Below are 23378 nucleotides of genomic sequence, written 5' to 3' on the forward strand. Positions count from 1 at the left end.
GCAACAACATGACTGTCACGCTGATCCTTAACACTGGGGCCCCTCAGGGCTTAGTCCCCTACTGCACTCCCTGTTCACCCATGACTGCGTGGCCAAGCACGACTCCAACACCATCATTAAGTTTTCTGATGACAAAACAGTGGTAGGCCTGTTCACCAACAACGATGAGACAGCCTATAAGGAGGTCGTCAAGAGACCTGGCAGTGTGGTGCCAGGACAAGAACGTCTCCCTCAACGTGAGTAAGACAAAGGAGCTGATCATGGACTACAGGAAAAGGAGTGCCGAACATGCCCCCATTCTCATCAACGGGGCTGTAGTGGAGCGGGTCGAGAGTTTCAAGTTCCTTGGTGTCCACATCAACAAACTATCATGGGTCAAACATACCAAGACAGTCGAAGTGGGCACGACAAAACATTTTCCCCATCAGGAGACTGAAGATTTGGCATGGGTCCCCAGATCCTCAAAGTTCTACAGCTGCACCATCTAGAGCATCCTGGCTGGTTACATCACCGCCTGGTATGGCAACTGCTCGGCATCCAACCGTAAGATGCTACAGAGGGTAGTGCATACGGCCCAGTCCATCACTGGGGCCAAGTTTCCTGCCATCCAGGACCTATATAGTAGGAAGTGTCAGAGGAAAGACCATAAAATTGTCAGACTCCAGTCACCCAAGTTATAGACTTGTTTTCTCTGCTACCGCACGGAAAGCGGTCCCGGACCACCAAGTCTAGATCAAAAAAGCTCCTTAACAGCTTCTACCCCCAAGCCATAAGACTGCTGAACAATTAGTCAAATGACCACCAGGACTATTTACATTGACACTCCCCTACCTCCCTTGTTTACACTCAAAACATTTGAGGTGCCAGTACTCAGGTCCGGTGAGCTCCTGCCAAAGTTAAGCACTGGGTTTATCCAGTAAGTTACTGGGAGCGTGTGAATCTTTTTTTATAACCTACTACAGTTTACCCGTCAGCACCTCTACTGTTTTGGGTGTGCCCCAGCTGATATTTTTCACTAGATGTTTTTTTGCCTTTATTGAAATTATATGCAGTGGACGTTTCAAAGGTAGATCTGATACGCACACAAACAGTCAAAGATGATGACTCTGTGAATCAGTCATAGGCCAAGTGATAGGCCTAATTCGCCCTTACCAATAAACGTTTTCCAAATTAGCTTCAAACTATCATCCGCACAGTTGAAGTTGCTTGATTGAAGTCCCCCGGTTGCAGCTGTGGGAGAACCAGCTAATTGTCGCTCACGCGTTTCACAATGGATGAGCTCACCTGAAGCCACGTAGTAATTAAGTCACCTGATGGCTACGTAGTAATTAAGTCACCTGATGTATCTATCTGTTGGTTAATAATTACCCCGGTCTTTGGTATATAGAGGTAGAAGGGTCTCCTACATTCCATCCGCTCTTTAGTTCACGATGGCATTCACTGGGAAATATCAGCTTGAATCTCAGGAGAATTTTGAGCCTTTCATGAAGGCAATTGGTAAGTAACAAACTATTAATAGGGCTATGCTCTTATCATAGACAGTATAAAACAGCCTCTTATGAATGTGCAAACAGTTAGTATTTTGTTCTGTGGCGCTATCTTCTCAATTTTCACTGTCACACTTTTATAAGGATAGATAAGCCAATTTCTGACTTTCAACAGAACATCAACAATATAAATTGGCAAAACAATATTTAGTGGGCTGTCATAGTTGGTCAGTTAACTTTTTGTTATCTTTGTTTAAACTTTGTCACTCTGCTCCCTGAACATCCCAATACAATCTATACAGTTGCCATTAATTCTTTGCTTACCTAATTTTGACAAAATCAAGATATAATGTTCTGGAATTAGTATTTTTACAGCTCAATTTGAGAGTTTAAAACTTGGGACTTATTTATAGCAAATTCTGCTAGAACTTAAACCTCTACAATAGTTTGATGGCCCTAGGGCACTTAGTGCTGTACTGGATGTCCATGACCCACATGCAGCTGTAAGATTAGCTATGTCAGTTAAGGTACTCTTTGCACTTTAGCTCAATGGTTATTTGTAACCAATAGCATAATCCCTACACCCAAAAATACTGCTAGGTCGGTTGGGTTTCTCATCTTAACTATGGTGCTCCTCAGCTACGGTTATTCTTAAATCTAAAGATGTCTTGACTACAAATTCCCAAATTGGAAAGCATTGATGTGTAATCCAAAGGGAACCTGCACACCATTGTGAAAGGCTATAGGCTGAAAAGTAAAATGTACTGAGTTTTAAAAAAGTAGTCATAGTTTGTATACGTAGTAAAATGTGTACTGCCAACCCCTTTTAACATGTTCCTCAACACTTAGGTTTGCCAGATGATCTCATCCAGAAGGGCAAGGACATCAAGAGCGTGTCGGAGATTGAGCAGAATGGAGACCACTTCAAAGTGACCGTGACCACAGGCACCAAGGTCATGGTGAACTCGTTCACGGTCGGCCAGGAGGCTGAGCTGGAGACATTGACTGGAGAGAAGATAAAGGTGAGTTGGTCAACTAGTCACGCCTGCAATTACTTGGCCTTGTGGGCACACCTGAACATTGGTTAACTTGTATTTGCGTTATAAATAACATGGGTGGGCTATTATGGTGTTTGAGGGCTAAAGTATGCAGCCACTTTTTCCAGTTCAACTTTTGCACATGATAAACTGTTTCCTTAGTGCTAGTGCAAAAGTCTGGTTGCCCTCAATGAAGTTTCTCTCCCAACATCAGCTGTTTAATTTTATGATTGGTGTTAAACCTGCTTATGACAAGCTGTAGTGCAGTTTTACTCCTACATGTTATGTCATGCACTGACTCCTCTGCCCTTCCCCAGTCTACGGTGAATCTGGTTGGGAACAAGCTAATGGTCTCATTGAAGGGCATTGAGTCTGTCACTGAATTCAATGGGGACACCATTATCGCTGTAAGTATGTGGTTGTTGAACCAGCATGGGTTGGAACTGTAGCAAAATGTAACTGCTGTAGACCCTAATCTGTGTGCCTTTCCAGACGATGACGCTGGGCCCCATCGTCTACAAGAGGATAAGCAAGCGCATCTAGGGATCTCTCAACCCTCTTTGAATAAATGAAGGAAGTGTATTTTGACTCTGTGGTTTGTCTATAAAATTTCTCTTTAGCTTGAGCTGCAGTATATAGCACCAGATGACACTATCAATTTTCACTTTTATTACCTCTTACATTCAATATTTCACATGGTACTTAGGCACATGGTTGGTACACTGATTCAATGTTTACTAGCATAAAGGTGGGAGCAATCATGAATTCACATGTACTTTGAGCCTTACAGATGTAGATGAGGCCTCCTTGTATATTGTAGTTCATACAGATGGAAATCTCAATGTTAAAAGCAGGAACTTAACTACTTATATTCCAACAGAATATCTAGCTGTTGCAAAACTTGTGTAACCCACTTTCAATGTGAGAACAGTGATACTTCTGGGTAGATTTGGTGACCACTCTCATACCCTTAATGCTGTGTCTACAGAAGCTCATTGCTTGTGGCTGAGGGCCTTTATGTTGTCCTCAACACTGATTGCTTCAGCCATGGGCTTGTTCTGCAGGGCAGCCTCATGTCGTGGTAGAATGCTCATTCTGCTTGAACATCCTCAGCTCCATCTCAGTCTGCATACGCATTGACTAGGAAACAAGTCAGGGGTCAAAAGTCTGGTAGCAATTGAGTTAACACTACCAGACATTCTACACATTTCTATTTAATCTAACATTGTCCTCTACTGAACAGGGCTGCCTTTGGTTAATTTAAAAAGTTAATGACCTTAAGGTATTCGGTACCTCAAGGTCCTTGGTAATGGCGTGGTTGGGTCCGTGGGTGACCATGAGGATGGCGTAGGCCTTGCAGATCATTTCATGGGCAACCTTGATGAGCCCTGCGTGCCAGTGGGTCACGCCAGCCCGCATGGTGGCCATGCCCAAATAAGCATTATTTGGGTGGTACAACTTCCTGCTCGGGGGGATAAAGATTAGTTAAGGCTAAGTGAAAGGAATGTGATTTCAATGCTAGACATGCTAATCTTATGGGCACATTGGTCTCCTTTCCCCATCACTCACATGTAGCCCTCCACCAGTCTGCCTGCGTATTCTGCAGCCTCTGAGAAGAACTGCAGGTAGGACAGCACCTCACTGGCTGTACTCAGCATACGCAGATGGTACAGGTGTGTATTACCCAACACGGGCTCCTGTTTGTCTAGACACTCACGACACAGCTTCACCACCTATAGAGGGAGAGTAATATGGGCAAGAAGTGGTTATTTATGAAGCTCCAAAGCTGTTCCTAATGTTGAAGGATGGGATTGTTACCTCATGGAAGTTGCCAGCAGTGCGAGCTGCCTCAACCTTGGCCAAGCACTCCAAACTGAACTCCTGTACCTCCTTTACCAGTTCATCAGAGGGCTGAGAATAGTTTAAACAAGTGTTAGTGTAGGACTATTTAGGGAACATGCACATCATTCACTCCTGATCATTGAAAGTAAAATAAAGCTCATGACAAATGCACTACTGCAGACAACCACAAGTGACAGCCACAACTCGATGTTTCATTGAAGGACATGTTGGTCCAGTAAGTAGTCACACACCTGGTGACCTAATTGTCAATGCCTATACATGGATATATAATGTATGTCCATGTCATTGACCCGTGTCTAAAGACGTGGTCATGTGCTGAGGGAGTTAGTCATAGGATTTAGCAATGTCTCAATCAATTGGAATTCAGCATCAGGTGACCAAATCACAGATAACCAGAATAACTTTGTTTTATCAACTGCTACATGTATTATGGTCTCAGCTGATGTTTAGGGTGGGGATCATGTGAAGCACGATTGAGTTAAGGGTGAGGGGAAGCATGGAACTTGACTCAACTGAATAGTAACTAGGCTGAAGTGTTTTAGGCCACTGGGCCCTCAGATGTATGATCATTTTAAAATGTGCTTCTGATTATACGCTGAGCGGTGCCCATCTGCTTGCTAGAGTTACATGCCCAATGTGAGTGTGGGTATGGCAGGGTCCAGGGACCCAGAAGCCCATTGTTTGGAATGGAAGGAATTGACACCAACCTTGTCCTTAACCCGCCACTACTTTCCCCACCTTGTTTCCGTCGGTCTCCTTGGCAGCCATCTTTAGGTCATCCTTGAGGTGCTCGCTGCAGGTTTGACAGGTACAGTCAAAGTGGTACTGATGCTTCAGGGTGCGCTGGCGGTCCGTTGACACATTCAGGAAGTCCACGTAGCCGACCGTCAGCTCCTCGTTCTCAGCAATCTTACTCAGCGCACGCAGCTCAATCCTGGGGTAGCAGGGCGGCATGGTTAGCCATGGGCCTTAGTGTACCGGCTGCTCTAGGATCAGCTCTAAATGTCACATGCTGGGCCATAGAACAGGCCCTAGAGAAGTTGATGTCATGGGAGTAACCATAGGGGAGGGTAAAAGGGTAGTGTAGCCCCTAGGAGGTCTATGGATCTTTTATGGCAAAGGTGGTAGTGTGCTTTCCCTGTTAGGGTAGGGCTGTGACTGAGTTCAAGCCATCCTACAAATGTTCCCTCAATTGCTACGATAGCAAAAGTGCAGGAAAGCTATTGCATTGACATAGTTTGCCAGGTACATGGCAGCATTTTGGGTCTTTTGGAGATAGGAAACTGAAGCCTTCATTTGCCAGTCAGCAAACATAAACATCACTGATTGGATAATCCTGGCTGCTCAAAGTTCAGAGAAGGTTATATTGATCGTTCAGAGTTCTATAAGTTCTTGGACTGTTGGCTCCTGATGAGCAATAAATTAAGCTTTAGAGAAACATCGACAGCCAGCTTGCAGAGACAGTGGGGGTTTCCATTTCCCTCAACTTGAAGAAACATTTTGCACTGACAGATGACCAATAACACATCTCAGGTCATCACCAACACAATGCAAGCAGTCTAAATGTTTTTTTTTTTAATGCATTCTTGTTATGATGGGATGTTTTGAAGTAATATTAAGGTAGATGACTGAAATGGAACAGTCTCTCACAATAGACACACTCCACTCAACAAAGCCCTAAGCAGGACAGCAACTCAGTCCTACTGGGAGCTAAACAAACCATGCGATATGTTTGTTAGACCCAATTTGTTGAGTTTCATATTTAGTTTTTCCCTCCTAGAGGTTAAATTTGAGACTTATGAGAATTAATCTTTTGATCTTGTTCACTGAGCAAAATAGTCCTGTAGGCTACTGCTAACAAATATATATTTTTAGAAATATAGGGAAAATGACATCAATGTAACAGTCAAGGTTAGAATGCATGAGTGTAATTTGGTACAGTTCTGTTTTTACTTCCTCACTATCATCCAGTGATAAAGGTTTATAACACGTGTTGAAGAGATCTTTGAGGATCGGCTGTTCAAGGTTCAAAGGTTAGACGTTAGCTCAAAGCAGACAGGCAGACCCACCTCCTTTTAGAGTGGTAGGCTGCGTTCAGAGTTGACTGACTGGAAGAGAAGATTTAGTCATAAAGTTTACAAATCACATATAAATCTCACTATTTTCTCTCTCGGGATACATACTTGCCATGGTTCAGGATGACAGTACAGTTGGGCCAGCAGTCGTGGTTGACCAGACACAGGTTAGGGAACAGACCCACTCCCACTGCCTGCAGACCCCTCTGGTCATTTAGAGTAAAGCCATTACACTTGATCTACAGATAGAGGGACAGATGGAATGAGAATGCCAGAAACAAAGTGGAGAGAGAATGAATGATAGAGGGAGAGGTTAATGATGACAATACCTCACAGTACATAGAGTAAAATAACACATACTATAGTCATAATAGATTAACCAGTGATCTTATATGTACTGTGCCAACGTTTGAGAACTGGATGGTAAGATGACTAACTCAGTGATACGTACTATGCCAAAGATGTGTGAGATGTACTCCTTGCCATGCCTGGTTTTGGGACAGTAGTCCAGGAAGTTTTGCATGTCGATCTCGAGCTCTTTGAAGTCATCAGCGAGCATGTCGGCCACGTGGTCCTCCAGCTGGTCCACAGAAGTCAGCTGGCCATCCGACACGATGCCTGTGTCCTTCTGTATGCGCCACAGCACACGGGCAGTAAGACTGGAGAGGAACAGGGAGAGTTGGCAAGTTGATTTAACTCTATAATGCTAAGGCATTGACAACCCACCACAGTATTTCTTCCACTTCCCCTTTCCCTCCATTCTCCTACTCCCCTTTTCCTCCTCCACCTCCTCTCTTTAACTCTCTCTGTCTCCTCACCCTCCCTTCACCCTCTCCCTCCTTACCGTACATTCTCATTAGGAGCCTTTTCGTACTTCTTGATGGCGGCACACTCCTGCTTGTGCTCATCCCAGCATGCAGTCTGGCAGGTTCGGTCACAGTAGTGGGCGAATTTACACTGGGCGCAGCGGTGCAGGTTGGCCTGGCGACGGAAGCAGCTATGGCACACCTGCTGAGACAGACTGGGGGGAGGGTTAGAGGTCATGATTTCTTATGGTTGCCCAGCCCCCTGGCACTCTTGTAGTTAAACCCTGTTGCAGTCATGCTCCCACCTATCCTTGGTACTTTAACTATCATTTCATATGGGCTAGATATGAACAAAGCAAGGCAATAACCAGTGGATAATACTCCTTACCTCATCATATTTCCTCTTTTTTTTTTTTTTTTTTTTTTTATATATAGGTCTTTCATGGCTATCCTCTTGTTTCCCCTCACCCTTTTTCAGTGTCATCATACATATCCCAAAAATATTGGCTCGTATTACTTGTGTGATATATTTACATAATGGGCTATTCTGAGATGACATTACAGAAACATGATGACATTCTCCACACCTTCCACACGTCTCTCTCACTTTCATCTCTCTCTCTGCTTCATCCCTCTCTTTCTCTCTCAAACTCTTTGTACGTCATCTGATAATGTTTCCACTGTCATTCCATGTACTTGTCGAGCTCCACCATTATATCACTGCATATATTTATATTTGTGGGGTTCAGTGGCTAAGCTATTAGCCTCATCCATAGCTGGGAGGACTTTAGCTATTTATGGTGAAAGGTCTTGGTCTACTAGTCATATGAGAACTAGCCTATATTTCTGTTGCCTTATTATAAAGGCGCTTAGTTGTTCAGTAAACTGAGTACATGATTTACTCTACCTATGACAGTTGAACAAGCACACATCAAAATATTTAAACAATGTGGACAACAACAAAGTTACCTTAAAACAATGCATACTGTAATTCTCTTTGGGATTGTGCCTGTAGTTTCATAGTTTTCAATTGAAACGGGCCCCAGCTGCCTAGGGGCCCCCACTTTATACAGCCTATATATTGAATAAATTCCTCAAAATAAAAACGTACATAAAATACATTTTCAATTGTTGGATAAACATAACGTCCCCTCAAGGGGGGGGCCCCTCAACAACAACATTCTTAAAACGCCCATGTAGACAGGCACCTGACTGGTCCCAGCTTTCACTCCCTCTGTGCCAACAAACAGGTACCCGAGATCTAATTTCTAAAGTAAAAAAATCACAATACATGAGGCCAGACTTCCTAAAAAAAAAAAAAAAAAAAAATCTATAATAATAATAATCTAGCAGCATTCAAACCTACTTTCTGAAAATTCATGTTGTACACAACTTCCTTGATCTCTGAACTTTGCCTTAAGGTGAAGGCCGGGGAGTACAATATGTTTTTGTATATAAAAATAGAACATTTGTGGCACACATTCAATATTCCTGGATAAACATGTCCTACTGCTCTGGACATTACTGTGTAGGCTAGACCCTCTAGAACAATTTTAACCCAAGGTCTGCAAAAAGTTTTAGAATAGGTCTAGAAAGATGTGTAAGTGACACAGCAATGCCAAAAACATAATACTAAACAGCGGTTGCTTAAAATAAACTGCCACATCTTGAAGACGAGCAATGGGCTTGTGTGTGTAAACAGTTTATCCCATGGGTGTCTGGGAGTGTGTCTAATAAGAAATAACTAGTTTGTTAATGCCTGCACTGATTGTTGGCATGCTGAAAAGCTTCAGGAACACATGTGATCTTCTTTTCTAAGAAATATGAAATGACTGCCTGATGATCTTCCTTCTGCTTTCCTGAATTTTCCAATACCTGTCTGATACATTTCAATCACTTGAAAGCATATTTAATTCAGATTTAAATCAGGTAAATCATTACCTGATTTGACATCTTTGTGTTATTTATAAGGCCAGATTCAAAAGCGTCATAACATAATTTTGACAGATTTGTTTCCGATACGCCTAGGGTGCTAAAATGGGAAACAAAATAGTGTGATGGTCAATGATATCCCTATTTTAAAATAAATGTGTTAATATTGGAGTAAATATAGTACTGAAATGCATGTATTCAGTGGAATGCACTGTACTTCGACATTGTGAAGGTCTGGCACATCTCTCCTTTGAAAGTGAACTGAGTCATTGGATTATTATGATATTTTCTTTAAGCAGTTTGGGTCATTGAACAGGTCAGAGTCTGTTTAAAGTTTGAGTGGTATGGAGGTTTTTCGCAATACGCTGTCGATGTATGTGTTCCAGAGTAGAGACCCACAGTAGCTACTGAGTTACCTGAATGTCTTGTATTTATATGGTATTGGCTTTTCATTCTTAGTTGATCTAATCTCTCAATGTTCATCTCAAAGTGCACCAGGTTGGTGCATTTAGCTGTTAAAATTCCTTTTCTCAAATCCTAGCAAAGCCCATGTACGTCTGCTGTTTAGTAAGACGTTGGGTAGGGGGGAAAGTATGTCACTTTGGTGGTGACGTGTTGTAGATAAGCAACAAACACACAAACGGGTATTACAATATACAGTGTATCAATCTTGTTAAACCTCCATCTACTACTGTACAGTTGGATGGTCCATGAATAAGACCACGCTTTCAGTTCAGTGCACTCTGTTTGTGTGTGTGTGTGTGTAGTGAGAGGTCACGGTCTCTATATCTGCTGGAATGCTGGTCACCGATATGCCTGCTTATGCTGCAGGACCAGTGTGGGGCCATATAAGAACTAGCAGTTGGTAGGACAGCAAGAATGCAGCTCTTAGCGTTCAGGAATTGGGTCATAATTGCTAATATTTGCCAGGTCGCAGTTGTAAATGAGAACTTGTTCTCAACTGGCCTACATGGTTAAATAAAGGTAAAATAAAAATCCCAAGCCTTTGCAAGGCTGGAGCCAAATTAATAGGAAGAATATCACAAATGCATTCAATTAATGTCCGCCAGTCATTTTGTGCGGTTTTGTCAAAGCTCCTTCTAACGAGTCATGCGCGAAAACAAATTCAACGTGCCCCACTGGCTATATAAACCGGTGGGTGCAAAGTCAAACAGCCGGACCGCTGGTTTCGCGGTGAGCACATGGTCCTAAGGAACACAGGTGTTTTTTATTTTTTTTATTTAACAGCCTGCAATTTTATTTCAGAGCCCGCATTTTTTTTTTTTTTACAGCCTGCTATTCGTCCATCAAAAGGTTCAGGGCTGGACCAAAAACATTGACAGTGAGTGAATCCTGCCTGGTAAAAACATGGGATTCTTTTTATGATCTAGTGTAACATATGTGTGAAAGTTACTCCTCGGCCTGCACCTGCGAATATCTAGCGTTTCGCGTGGCGCTGACTGGTAAGGCGCTTCAGGAGGGCGGTCATGTGTGCTAGCAAGGCAGAGGTCCCGAGTTTGCGTCAGGTGTGGGCTGAATCGGGATGAAGTGGTACTCGCTAAGCAAGCACCGTGACGTCATTTACACTAGCTCCATGTTGATTTACAAAGCTTGGGCACCTACTACACAATACCCAACATTGAACCCAATGCTGAGGACCTCTCAAATCATACAAGTCTGCACGATGAGCTGAACAATCCGCTCTAATGCTGACGTTTTTCTGTGTGAAAAGCCACAATTTTGGGAAGTACACTTTGGGAAGAATAATGCTGAATCATGAATTTGGCACTCTTGGAGGCAAAGGACACACAATGTGACATCACTTTACTGCACATTACTGAAAGTGTGTCAACATGACTGTCTGCAAGCATTTAAACAGGATGTGAAGTTTTGGACAAACTGAACTACAATTTATTTCAAGAATATTTTGTTTGGTTGTAATATTAAACATATTAAAATGATTTACATTAATACTTGAACAGCAGGTAACCTTTTTAACCCAGCACCTGAGGAGTAACTATATGCTCATGCCACTATGAGATACCAATACTATACATGGCCACCATGAATCAGGCCCTACCTGTCAAAGACATAGCAGAATGGATGTATTTCTTTAAATAAAAAGAACCACAATCTCAAATTGTTAAAGATATGCATTGATACAGGAACCATGTAGGTATCATTTGTGCATTCAATTTGGCTTTATTACTGAGAGATAATGGATGTGTGCATGCCACTGAGAGATTTTGCCATTATGACTCAAATCTCCATGCATTGGGCCCTACCTGTCGAAGACCACTGCAGCGAAGCTGGGCTCAGCGAACACTACCTCCCCAGCCCAAAGGTCTTTGGTGGTCCTAAGACCCCTGCCCTTCTCCCCAGCATCAAACACCTCTACGTTGTCCATATCCAGGGTCATTACCAAGTGGACAAGACTGGAACAGCTCACAGATAGAGGTTAAAAAGAGAGGGAGAAGAAGTAGTGCTGGCTGGAGTGCGATTAAAAAATGTTCAGCACCTGACCCCACCTTCCAAAAATAGACTGGCCTTCCTGGGACTGTACCATCTGTGTGTGGGGGGGGGGGGCTGTGGGAGTCTAGGGCCTTGAGCGTGGAAGTCCTGGGAAGGCTTACTCCATAGGGGGGAGAGTTGTACAGGTCTGCCTGGATGTTATCCCCTTCTTTGTGGTTGGTTGAGGCCAGGCCCCAGGGGTATTTTGGTCTGGCAGCTGTGTCTGTCTGTCTCTGTTTGGGGAGGTAGGGGGCAACTGACTTTGAAGAGGCCTGATCAAACACTTCTCTCTGTTGCTTTTGTTCTCACTCTAGCTACCATATCTGTCAGTACCACAGTCTGCAGTTTGCTCTTCTCTGCTTTCTGTGTCTGGCTCATTCACATTGGCTGTTCACACTTTCCTCTCATTCAGTGTCCCTTTCTCCCTTTTGTCAAAATATATACATCTCAAGGACAGCAAGACTGTCATATATGAAGAATGGTCAAGTGTAATTAAATACATTGTTCTGTAATTTGTAGTTATATAGGATAGCCCTATTTAATACCAAACAATAAAACCTATTTGAATGTCATGATTTATAGAATGCTGTAATATCCTGTCTAAACAAACCAGGACTTGACAATGACAGATTTTGAATATATGCTGCATGGGTCATATTTTCCCTTTCACTTCACAGGGTGATTTAATACTCTGAAAGAACACCACCTAAACGAAGCAAGGATGCTTCTGGGATTACACAGCCTTGTGAAGACAGACTGTTTACAGTGGGAGTGTGGGAAAGAGGTGAGGGGGAAGAGAAGTTAAAAAAGCAGCGGGGAGGCCTCCCGGGTGGCGCAGTGGTCTAGGGCACTGCATCGCAGTGCTAACTGCGCCACCAGAGTCTCTGGGTTCGCGCCCAGGCTCTGTCGCAGCCGGCCGCGACCGGGAAGTCCGTGGGGCGACGCACAATTGGGCTAGCGTCGTCCGGGTTAGGGTGGGTTTGGCCGGTAGGGATATCCTTGTCTCATCGCGCTCCAGCGACTCCTGTGGCGGGCCGGGCGCAGTGCGCGCTAACCAAGGGGGCCAGGTGCACGGTGTTTCCTCCGACACATTGGTGCGGCTGGCTTCCGGGTTGGAGGCGCGCTGTGTTAAAGAAGCAGTGCGGCTTGGTTGGGTTGTGCTTCGGAGGACGCATGGCTTTCGACCTTCGTCTCTCCCGAGCCCGTACGGGAGTTGTAGCGATGAGACAAGATAGTAATTACTAGCGATTGGATACCACGAAAATTGGGGAGAAAAGGGGATAACATTTTTTTAAAAAGCAGCGGGGGGGAGGATAGGAGGATAGGATTTGTGTGTGTGTCACATGTAGCTCCTGGCAAATGTTATTTGGAAGGTAAAGATGGGAGAGACTTGAGACAGTGGCTCAGAGCATTTACCCTATTTGTCCTGTTGTACTCAAAGGTCTGACTGGTCTGGTGCTGCAGAAATGAAACACTGATCAGCTGAGTAGAAAACTATGCAACACCATCTGTGAATCTAAGATCATTCCACAAAGCATTTGACTTCATAACAGCAGAATAACTGTGAATACTGTAATGTAAGCAGTCAGACGAGTATAATATTAGTTTCCAAATAAAAATAAACTGCAGGAATTTTGTTATTTTACATGATTTTCACTTCGCGGCTGAGCCATTGTTGCTCTTGGCTGTTTGCACTTCACAATAACAGCACTTACAGTTGACCGGGGCAGCTCTGGCAGGGCCAAAATTTTACGAACTGACTTGTTGGTTCCACATTGAAAGTCACTGATTTCTTCAGTATGGGTCATTCTACTGCCATTGTTTGTCTATGGAGATTGCATGGCTGTGTGCTCAATTTTATACACCTGTCAGCAACAGGTATGGCTGAAATAGCCAAATCCACTCATCTGCCTGGGTGTCCAAAAGTATCTGTATTCCTGACAGAGTGAAAAGGGAGTGGGTTAGATTAATGGGTGTGTGTGGTTCAATACATAAAAGGCCTTTAAAATGTCCCCAAACTATTTTAAGCCAATACACAAATCAATCCATACGGTTACATGAGAATACAACAATTATAAACAATATACAGTACTCAAATGCACACTCTATTTAACAAAAATGTCAACAGCGCATTTACAGTTTCCAACCACACTGAACACTAAAAAGTCCACTCCAGCGTAAAGCACTGGAGACAGAGCGACAGACAGAATGGTCTTGGCTGTTAACTTCCGGCTTGCAGTTGCTCTCATCTGCCTGTCTGTCCAATACACTGTTGGTTTGTCTGTCGCTCCAACCAGGAGCTCACACACACACAGAAGAAACATTTACTTCCTCCTCCTTGATAGCTGGTGCGCTCTTAAAAGCTCTTAAGGATCGGCCCCCTTTTTTCAATTTACGCCTAAAATGACAACCCAAATCGAACTGACTGTAGCTCAGGCCCTGAAGCAAGGATATGTATTTTCTTGGTACCTCGTGGAAATATTAAAGGAATGTAGGAGAATAATACATTAGATCTGGTAAAAGATAATACAAAGAAAAAACACTTTTTTTTGTACCATTGAAATGCAAGAGAAAGGCCATAATGTATTATTCCAGCCCAGGTGCAATTTAGATTTTGGCCACTAGATGGCAGCTGTGTATGTGCAAAGTTTTAGACTGATCCAATGAACCATTGCATTTTGGGGGGGAAATGGTTAAGACTGCCAAAATGTGCCTAATTTGTTTATTAATAACGTTTCATGTTCAAAACTGCACTCTCCTCAAACAATAGTATGGTATTCTTTCACTGTAATAGCTACTAAACTGGACAGTGCTGTTAGCTTAAATTCTTTTTAATCTTTCTGCCAATATCAGATATGTCTATGTCCTGGGAAATGTTCTTGTTACATACAACCTCATGCTAATCGCATTAGTCTACATTAGCTCAACCGTCCCACAGGGAACCCACCAATCATGAAGAAGTTAGTGGTAGCACACGGTGAAGGCTCTGTGCAGGATTTCACCACAACACTGATAAACATATGGAATATCTCCATGAAATGCCACAAGTAGAGCGCTACAACTCTTAAAAAGCAAAGGCATTAATAAAAGTGCAGACAGGAAGATAAAGCAATTATTTTCTCCTATGCTGTTTAACAGCAGTAAATTTGGTCTCAATAAATATAAATGATTTTGAATGGTACATCTATACTACAAAAACAGATCTACATATAAGCAGAGGTTATGCATGAAGGCACCATTCAAGTATACACGTATGATCATATAAGGAACAAGAAATAATCTACGTTAAATCACCAATAAGTTGCAGCCTTTACTTGATTTCATTGGTTTTGTTATGCTCGTGTTTGTACGAATGGTCACAGCCTATCAGCACCACTAACAACTAGGAAATGGCAGATCAGAAAATGCACAGTTTAGAGTTCAGTAAACTTTGTTTGAGATAAAGTACTTTAATATATGCTATTTTGGTACCAAAAGTTCCAAGGCAAATTAGAACAGTACTGTCATGGGATGGAATGTTAGGCCCTAACATGGACTCAGGATAGTTTGCCAAACTCAGTAACTACAGTAGGCCTATGGCTTTGGATGACGGAAACATCTTCAACCTTCCTTCTCCATGTTTCCTTCTGATTCGGTAAAAGGTTCACTCAATCCTTACCACCTCAAACAGGTTTAGAATCAGATCTTATTAACCCAAAACCATCTTTGAAGCGAACTAACTAATCTGAACCAGTACCAGTTGTTCTGGCTATAAAATTGTACCTAGACCAGAAATATTCATCTCCAGTCTGAGCCCCACTGTGTCTTCTAGTTCCCCCCTCTCTCCCTACAGATCATAGAAATCAAGGTGTGCTCCGGAGGGGTAGTCATCCTCCAGCAGCACCTTCATTAGCTTAGCACAGGAGTCTTCACAGGTGAGCAGCTGACCCTGGGAGAGCATGACTGAGAAGGACTTCCTCACGCCAGGGTCTGCCGTGCAGTCCCTGGCCTCCACCTGCATGTCCGTGTTCAGGGGACCTAGAGAAACACAGAGACAGGATCTAGGTTGGTCACTGGATGGTCATGTTAGAAAGGACAAAAATTGCAATATCGTGAGAATGTGCAAAGTCATGATGATCTGTTTCAAGGGTAAATTTCAGCTGAACTGAAATTGAATTGACTCCAGGCCTGACTGTAACATAGCTAGGTTCATAGGTCAAAGACATCCATAATAAGTCCATTCAGTGCTCTATTTCAAAATCAGTAGTCTTACTACCTGGGGATTAATTTCATCTCAAATGCCAGGTTGAATTAGTCTGGCTAATGCCAAACTCTCGAAGTCCTCCTGACTTCAGAGTCTGAAATGGCTCTGATGTTCTCGGCACAATGCATTGAAAATGAAGGGGGCTGTGCTTTTACTGGTTGACTATCCTGTCTTTCTCACTCAAACGCCCACACACAGCTCCAGGGCACCGCCCCTTCCATTAAAATGGTTGGATTTTCAAATCCCAAAAACTAGAGGGGGAAAAAAACATTTCAGGGATCCAATCAAATATGTCACAATTTCTGAGCGCATATCGCATTAACAGCCTCCTTTCCAGACCAGTGTCGTCACAGCCTCACCCTGCGCTGTAAGTCACATGGGTCATGTCAGCCAGGCGAAGGTTGAATGGCTCTTGACAGACACATGAACGATGACCAAGTCAATTTCATATGCTTTTTAAAATGTTTATAACTGGAATAAAGGTCAGTTCAGGAGTGTATACCTGATGTGTATTGTTTTATTTATCAGGGGTTTATAGCCTAAAGCTACCTGGGGAATAGTTGAGTACACGGAGGTCCGGCTCCTCCTCTGCCAGCACACGGAACATCATGTCTCGGGCTGCCTTGCCTGTGCAGTAAAGCACCCAGGAGGGGAAGGGCTGCAGGGCACACAGCGAGCTCACGTTGACTACACAGCGCCGCAGCCCCTGTCGTCGTGGGAACACCTGCAGCAGGCCGGCTGTCAGGCTGAGGGCGGAGCTTACGTTGAGTGACAGGTAGGAGTCCACCTCCGCCATGTTGGTGAAGCTCTGTGCATAGCGCGACACGTCTCCCAGAGAGGCTGGAGGGGGAGGGGAAAGGAATGTGAAGATGTCAGATTATACAACGGTTGAATTATATCACTTAATTACAGTGTGTGGACTAGGCCTACTAGGCTGTATAGACCGACTATATTGTAATTTTGGGGAGATTTGATGAGCACAATCAAATACAATTAGATTTGATGAATAAATAAATGAGTATCTAAAGATGTATAAATCATGAGACCTAATTTGAAAATCTGTAAACTGAACACTTTGTTGGATAATTGTCATACTTAGTAGACGTATGGAAGTCAAGCAAGCAGGAAGGCAGTAACAGGTGGATGAATAATTTACCAGCATTGTTTATCAGTATGAGATGGTCAATATCCTCGGAGGAAATCTCTTTCGCCGCCCTGATGACACTTTCCACCCCTTCTTTCATTCCCAGGTCTACAACAACACAACGAGTTACCAACCCTGCCCTGCCCGCATCCGACGAAGCCAAATTTGCCTGGAGTTCCCGCAATTTCTCATCGGAGCGAGCCGCCAAAACAAGCACCGACCTCGGTTTGAGCAACAGGGAAATCTCTTTCGCTATGGTTCGGCCAAATCCTTTGGACGCCCCGGTGATGATGCACAGCGCTCTCCCTAGGTCCTTCGCGTCTGGTAAAATTACGTTGGAGATACCATTGGCCTGCATTTTGGTGAAATGCGAGCGGAGAGCTACAGCTTCTACTTATAAAGGCTGGCAGAGTTTTGTAAAGAACCGTTTTAAATTAATTTTTCAAATCGATTAGATTGAGGAACGGATATGGATCCCAAAAAATAAACATGAAAAATGTGCACGCCTCTTATCCCGCCCACTTTATGGTGTTCAAGCAAATTCGCGATTTAGTTTGTAAAATGAATAAGCAAATGTTTTATTATATGCCTAGATGTGGGCTGTCCTGGCCAAAATGTGTTCTTATCAATGATGTATCTTATTGTAGCGATGTCCGCGATATCGCTACATTATTAAAGCAAATGAAAATATAAGATAAGACAACAGAGGTAAAGACAGTTTCAAGTTGGATATTCGACGGATATTCGCGCTTTCAAACCTCAATAGCCACTTGAGCCACAGACTCCAAATAAGTGTCATGATGTTGGAAAAATTGCGCACAACATTGCATAGGTCTTATTTTCACGATTTGGACATTAATTCGTTTCCCAAAGCTAATAAACATGTGTAAATGTGAGCAGCATTTTGTATTCCTAGTTGAATTAGTTAGGGAGCGTAAACAAAGTACAAACTTTTTTACATTCAAATTTCAATAGGTCATTGGTCATGTGACCTAGTGACTTCAAACAAGGTTCAGAATGTCCACTGACTACCCTTCTATATTGCACACCCTTTAGTTTGTCAATTTTCATCTCACAGGATTTTACATGAATTTTTCCAAATGTAAAGTTTCAATAGCTCGTTGGTCGTGGGACCTAGTGACTTCAAACAAGGTTCAGAATGTCCACTGAGTGGGCCTTCATATTACACACCCTTTAGTTTGTCCATTTTCATCTCACATGGTTTTACATACATTTTTTTAAAAATGTAGAATTTCAATAGCTCCTTGGTCATTTGACCTAGTGACTTCAAACAAGGTTCAGAATGTCCAACGACTACCCTTCTATATTGCACACCCTTTAGTTTGTCCATTTTCATCTCACATGGTTTTACATGAATTTTTCAAAATGTAAAATTTCAATAGCTCCTTGGTCATGTGACCTAATGTCCGCTGACTACCCTTCTATATTGCACACTCTTGTTTGTTTACTGTAAAATCACGCGCTGTAACGTACATTTTTCATAGTTTCACATTTGCAATAGCTCCTTGGTCATGTCAATTACACACCTAAGAAGCATGCAGTGGATATACACCCATATTGCATAACCTCTAGTCATGTATCTTCTATATTGTTGTACATTATTATTAGTTTGACAATTACGGGGTTCAGTCCAGTGTTGTGTTTACCCTTTTCTTTAATATATATCTATAATAATTGGTAGTTCTAAGTACTTATTTTCCATGTTTTTTCCACAGTATTTAACAGTGGTACGCAATAGGAGAGAGACAGATAATATCTCCTTTCGTCGTTAATATCAACCTTAAAGGAAAAGGGCAAAGTATGAGAGTCATGCTATTTGATTTGATTTGATTCTCTTTTGGACTAATCTTCCAAGAGTCCTTAAACATTCAAATACAATTTATAATACGAACACATTTTCACATATAACACACTATTACAAACATACATAATATACTAACATAATGCCCCAATAAATACTCAATGTAAAAAATATTGATTCTTCATCTACTAAAGTCCCACAACATTTCTATGTATTATATTTAAATCGTTTTAAAATAATGTTTAAATTTATGTATTGAAACGTTTCTGGTTTGCTCAGTTAATTTATTCAATTTCTTTATTGCTCTAAATCGAAATGTTCTTTTGCCTATTTCTCTTTTCTGTCTAGATAACGCATAGATGTTGGACAATCTATTGTTAGTATTTACGGAATGTCTGTCTCTTAACAACTGAATACTGTTGTGAAAAGAACTTGGCCGTTTTAAATGATGTATATTATGAAATAAAATAAGCATGTTTTTTTCAATTATCTTGTCGATTGATGACCAACCAAGAACATTGCGCATGACTGCAACAGAAGAACCATATCTCCACCTTAAAACAATCGTTGCTGCTTTGTTCTGTGCATTCTGCAGCCTCCTAACTTCACTTGATGATGCATTTCCCCAGACCACAGAACAGTAGTTCACCTGACTCTCAATTAATGCTTGTGTTATTTGCTTAAGGAATTTTTCCTGGTAAATATTTAGCTATCCTTCTGATTATGCATGCTGTTTTAATATTTTTTTTACATTGATTAGTTATTTGAAACAACCATGATAAGCAATTGTCTAGGTGCACTCCTAGTAATTTGGTTTCTGCCACTTCCTCAATTTGTACTCCTCCCATACTTAATTGTATCCCATGCTGTTTTGGCCTTTATCTCGTGGAACAGACCAACATAACTTTGGTTTTCTTGGTGTTTAAAACAAGTTTGTTCTTGCAAACCCACTCCCTGATATTCTCCAAATCTCCTTGTAAATCTTGCTGTACCTGTTGAACTGATTGTCTTGCTGCATAAATTGTAGTATCATCTGCAAATATAGTAGCTTGAGTTTCAGCTAAGACATAGGGAAGGTCGTTGGTATATATTAAATAAAGAAGTGGCCCAAGGCAGCTGCCCTGCGGTATTCCACAGTTTAACACATGAGGGGAAGAAAATTAACCATTGATATAGGTGGACTGTTTCCTGTCAGTTAGATATGACTGTACCCAATTCAAAGCTACCTCCTTAAAACCATAATGCATTAATTTTGTCAAAATTATTTCATGATCCACTAAATCAAATGCTGCACTGAAATCTTGGCAATATCAACTGGTTTTGTTATTATTCTCCCGTCAACCTCCACACTAGATGGGCATGATGAGATAGATGTGCCAAGTAAGCCCTTAACTGTGTTCCATACCTTTTTAGAATCATTTTTACAATTAATAAAAGCATTGTTGTAAAATAACTTTTTTCTTTCGATTCAATTTAACTGCATAATTACGTAATGTTCTATAATTCTGTTAATCAATTTCTAATTTTGACTTGGCTGCTAAGACTTTTGCCATGTTTCTTTGAGAAAAAGCCTCACCCAGTTCATCATCAATCCATTGAGATGGATGAGCCCCAACAGTACTCTTTCTTACTGGTGCATGATGGTCCATTACCTCAGTGAGCAAATCAATAAAACATTCTGTAGCGTGATTTAAATCGTCCTCTAGATAAATCAGCTCCCAGGGTGCAGCAGCCAAATCATTTAGAAATAGCTCATGATTAAAAAAAAAAAATTTTTTTTAAAGGGCAAAGTACGAGAGTCATGCTATTAGTTGTCCAAAGCAGGGATGGAGAGTGAGCTGGTGAGGTAGGCTGCAGTGGGTTTGCTGGTCAATACATATACTGAACATGTAACCACAGTAATGGTGGCCAGTAAATCAATGAATAGAAATGTAATATTGACAAATTAAACAAATTGTAGACCTTTAATATTTTCCAACATGTCAGACACTTAACTTCAAATAAGTATGAAACATTTCTGTATTAACTTACTCTTTATCCCTGGTTGATGTACATTTTAGAGCCTCTTCAGTGTGGATGGGGTATAGCATACATTTTCAACAACAAAGACTGCACTTCCAGTTTGTGTTCTTTACTCTGTTGAACTCTTTTGTCTTCATTCCTAGGCACAGCACATGGAACCACCGTTGGCATGCAAAACATTCAATCTAAATCAAAACAAAGCGTAACACGTTATAAATACTATCAAATATCAATGTTGTATGACAAATGACTAATTAGCCATCCATTGTGTTATATCATAAATTGTCTTACATGCCGTCACTGTTGTCAAAAGATTATAAACATGTTAAATAAAGTTACTAACCCAGTCAGTCTTTGGGCCACATCCAGGTTCTTTATCAGTGGCACACATGAAGCAGTTGTTGGCTTTGTTGAACTCTGAAATCATAGACATGAACTGAACATATGGCTGTCCCACACAACTACATACAAATAAAGAATTTACATTCACTTTTAATTAAATGTCATTACATACCAGACATTTTTAGTATATCCTCAGCCATTTCTTTTCGCAGTTGCTCCATGTGTTTTTTGAAGGTTCCATCTCAATTTGGGAGGGGATGTTGGGGAAGTTCTGTGCAACTTCCTTGGCCATCTACACCAAAAAATAAAATAGAGTTTTTGACATAATTGTCACATAACAGCTAAGCATTAATTATTGAAAATATAACTATCAAACCTGCATTACAAAGACCCCACAGCTGAAGGTGTCCTGCTGAATGGTGTGAGTTATTTCCCCTCCTTTCCACTTTATGTCCACCCAGTCGTCTTTTCCATGACAGGATCTTCTCATTTTGAAGTATTCTCTTTTTTATGTAAACATAATGGAATTCTGATTAGTTATAGGCAAATGAATACACAAGCCAAATTTGTATGCTGTTTTCCTTATCACTATAATCTAGTAGTCATTTATTAGTAGAGGTAATTTCCTTTATGCCCCGTTCTAGACACAGCCTAAATTATAGGCACTGAACTATTTACAGGACAATAATAAAAGTAGCATATAGGATCCAACCCTATCACAGAGTGAATAAATGTAGATGTTTGTAGACTTTAAGAAAAAAATATTAAGTGACAGTTTCATCAGTACGTGCTTAAAGAAAGTCATATCACAAAGATCACAGATGACAGTGCCCACCAAATCTATGACAATAGAGAATGAATTGTAAGCACCAAAGTGTGTTTGTCAAAATAATATCTGAAAATGTCAGTTGTTGAACATAATACTTCTATTTGCAATAGCAATTTATGATATATGCAGTTGAGGAATATTCTATGTACCAACACTACATGTCGGACGGACATAAGACATTCCCACATACAGTATTTTTTTATTTTTTTATTTCACCTTTATTCAACAAGGTAAGCCAGTTGAGAACAAGTTCTCATTTACAACTGCGACCTGGCCAAGATAAAGCAAAGCAGTGTGTCACGCCAACATTGCTTTGTATGTTTCTATTTTTTTTTTGGTCAGGGTGTGATGTGGGTGGGCATTCTATGTTTTGTTCTATGTTTTGTATTTCTAGGTGTTTGGCCTGGTGTGGTTCTCAATCAGAGGCAGCTGTCTATTGTTGTCTCTGATTGAGAACCATATTTAGGTAGCCTGTTTTCCCACTGTTAGTTGTGGGTGGTTATTTTCTGTTTAGTGTTGGTTGCACCTTGCAGAACTGTTTCGGCTATTCTTTTTATTATTTTGTATTCAGTGTTCAGTCAGTTAAGCGAATAAAGATGAACACGTACCCCGCTGCATTTTGGTCTGACGATTCCTCTTCTTCTTCCGATGAATGCGGTGACACAGTGTGACACAAACAACAGCACAGAGTTACACATGGAATAAACAAACGTACAGTCAATAGCACAATAGAAAAGTCTATATACAGTGTGTGCAAATGAAGTAAGATTAGGGAGGTAAGGCAATAAATAGGCTGTAGTGGTGAAATAATTACAATTTCGCAAATAAAAACTGGAGTGAGATGTGCAGAAGATGAATGTGCAAGTAGAGATACTGGTGTGCATAGGAGCAAAAATAAATAAATATATGAACAAATAACAATATGGGGATGAGGTAGTTGGATGGGCTACTTACAGATGGGCTATGTACAGGTGCAATGATCTGTAAGCTGCTCTGACAGCTGATGCTTAAAGATAGTGAGGGAGAAATGAGTCTCCAGCTTCAGTGATTTTTGCAATTCGTTCCAGTCACTGGCAGCAGAGAACTGGAAGGAAAGGCGGCCAAAGGAGGAATTGGCTTTGGGGGTGACCAGTGAAATATATCTGTTGGAGCGCGTGCTACGGGTGGGTGCTGCTATGGTGACCAGTGAGCTGAGATAAGGCGGGGCTTTATCTAGCAAGGACTTATAGATGACCTGGAGCCAGTGGGTTTGGCGACGTATATGA

The 23378-nt window shown here is 41.6% G+C and overlaps 3 protein-coding genes and 1 long non-coding RNA gene across 4 annotated transcripts; 1 reads left to right on the forward strand and 3 right to left on the reverse strand.

Moving 5' to 3' along the window:
- Nucleotides 1-783: 783 nt before the first annotated feature.
- LOC120021525 (fatty acid-binding protein, liver-type-like) lies at nucleotides 784-3104 on the forward strand. The gene is made up of 4 exons (XM_038965316.1): nucleotides 784-1497; nucleotides 2337-2509; nucleotides 2842-2931; nucleotides 3017-3104. The coding sequence occupies exons 1-4, from the start codon at nucleotides 1431-1433 to the stop codon at nucleotides 3065-3067; spliced, it is 381 nt and encodes a 126-aa protein (XP_038821244.1). The 5' UTR covers nucleotides 784-1430; the 3' UTR covers nucleotides 3068-3104.
- Nucleotides 3105-3173: 69 nt separating this feature from the next.
- LOC120021558 (histone-lysine N-methyltransferase SMYD1-like) lies at nucleotides 3174-12601 on the reverse strand. The gene is made up of 9 exons (XM_038965350.1): nucleotides 11486-12601; nucleotides 7307-7483; nucleotides 6914-7121; nucleotides 6571-6701; nucleotides 5126-5321; nucleotides 4343-4435; nucleotides 4094-4257; nucleotides 3818-3986; nucleotides 3174-3664 (listed from the first exon to the last, which is right to left on the reverse strand). Exons 1-9 carry the CDS (start codon nucleotides 11617-11619, stop codon nucleotides 3596-3598), a joined length of 1341 nt encoding a protein of 446 aa, XP_038821278.1. The 5' UTR covers nucleotides 11620-12601; the 3' UTR covers nucleotides 3174-3595.
- Nucleotides 12602-14526: 1925 nt separating this feature from the next.
- LOC120021296 (sepiapterin reductase-like) lies at nucleotides 14527-17601 on the reverse strand. The gene is made up of 3 exons (XM_038964994.1): nucleotides 17111-17601; nucleotides 16504-16794; nucleotides 14527-15728 (listed from the first exon to the last, which is right to left on the reverse strand). The coding sequence occupies exons 1-3, from the start codon at nucleotides 17454-17456 to the stop codon at nucleotides 15538-15540; spliced, it is 828 nt and encodes a 275-aa protein (XP_038820922.1). The 5' UTR covers nucleotides 17457-17601; the 3' UTR covers nucleotides 14527-15537.
- Nucleotides 17602-20956: 3355 nt separating this feature from the next.
- LOC120021808 lies at nucleotides 20957-21505 on the reverse strand. Its single transcript, XR_005472549.1, has 3 exons — nucleotides 21457-21505; nucleotides 21286-21359; nucleotides 20957-21127 (listed from the first exon to the last, which is right to left on the reverse strand). It is a non-coding gene; the product is annotated as an uncharacterized LOC120021808 (long non-coding RNA).
- Nucleotides 21506-23378: the final 1873 nt, after the last annotated feature.

The sequence above is a fragment of the Salvelinus namaycush genome, chromosome 26 (assembly GCF_016432855.1).
Source record: "Salvelinus namaycush isolate Seneca chromosome 26, SaNama_1.0, whole genome shotgun sequence".
Classification (NCBI taxonomy): domain Eukaryota; kingdom Metazoa; phylum Chordata; class Actinopteri; order Salmoniformes; family Salmonidae; genus Salvelinus; species Salvelinus namaycush.

Excerpts from the sequence above, each read along its gene's own strand:
- LOC120021525 (XM_038965316.1), top strand. The coding sequence starts at position 1,431 with ATGGCATTCACTGGGAAATATCAGCTTGAATCTCAGGAGAATTTTGAG. Across the intron at positions 1,498-2,336 it reads GCCTTTCATGAAGGCAATTG|GTTTGCCAGATGATCTCATC; the intron begins GTAAGTAACAAA and ends CTCAACACTTAG. Across the intron at positions 2,932-3,016 it reads ATGGGGACACCATTATCGCT|ACGATGACGCTGGGCCCCAT; the intron begins GTAAGTATGTGG and ends GTGCCTTTCCAG.
- LOC120021296 (XM_038964994.1), bottom strand. The coding sequence starts at position 17,456 with ATGCAGGCCAATGGTATCTCCAACGTAATTTTACCAGACGCGAAGGAC. Across the intron at positions 16,795-17,110 it reads CATACTGATAAACAATGCTG|CCTCTCTGGGAGACGTGTCG; the intron begins GTAAATTATTCA and ends CTCCCCCTCCAG. Across the intron at positions 15,729-16,503 it reads TGTACTCAACTATTCCCCAG|GTCCCCTGAACACGGACATG; the intron begins GTAGCTTTAGGC and ends GTGTTTCTCTAG.
- LOC120021558 (XM_038965350.1), bottom strand. The coding sequence starts at position 11,619 with ATGACCCTGGATATGGACAACGTAGAGGTGTTTGATGCTGGGGAGAAG. Across the intron at positions 5,322-6,570 it reads GTCATCCTGAACCATGGCAA|GATTGAGCTGCGTGCGCTGA; the intron begins GTATGTATCCCG and ends CTGCTACCCCAG. Across the intron at positions 3,987-4,093 it reads AGACTGGTGGAGGGCTACAT|GAAGTTGTACCACCCAAATA; the intron begins GTGAGTGATGGG and ends CCCCCCGAGCAG.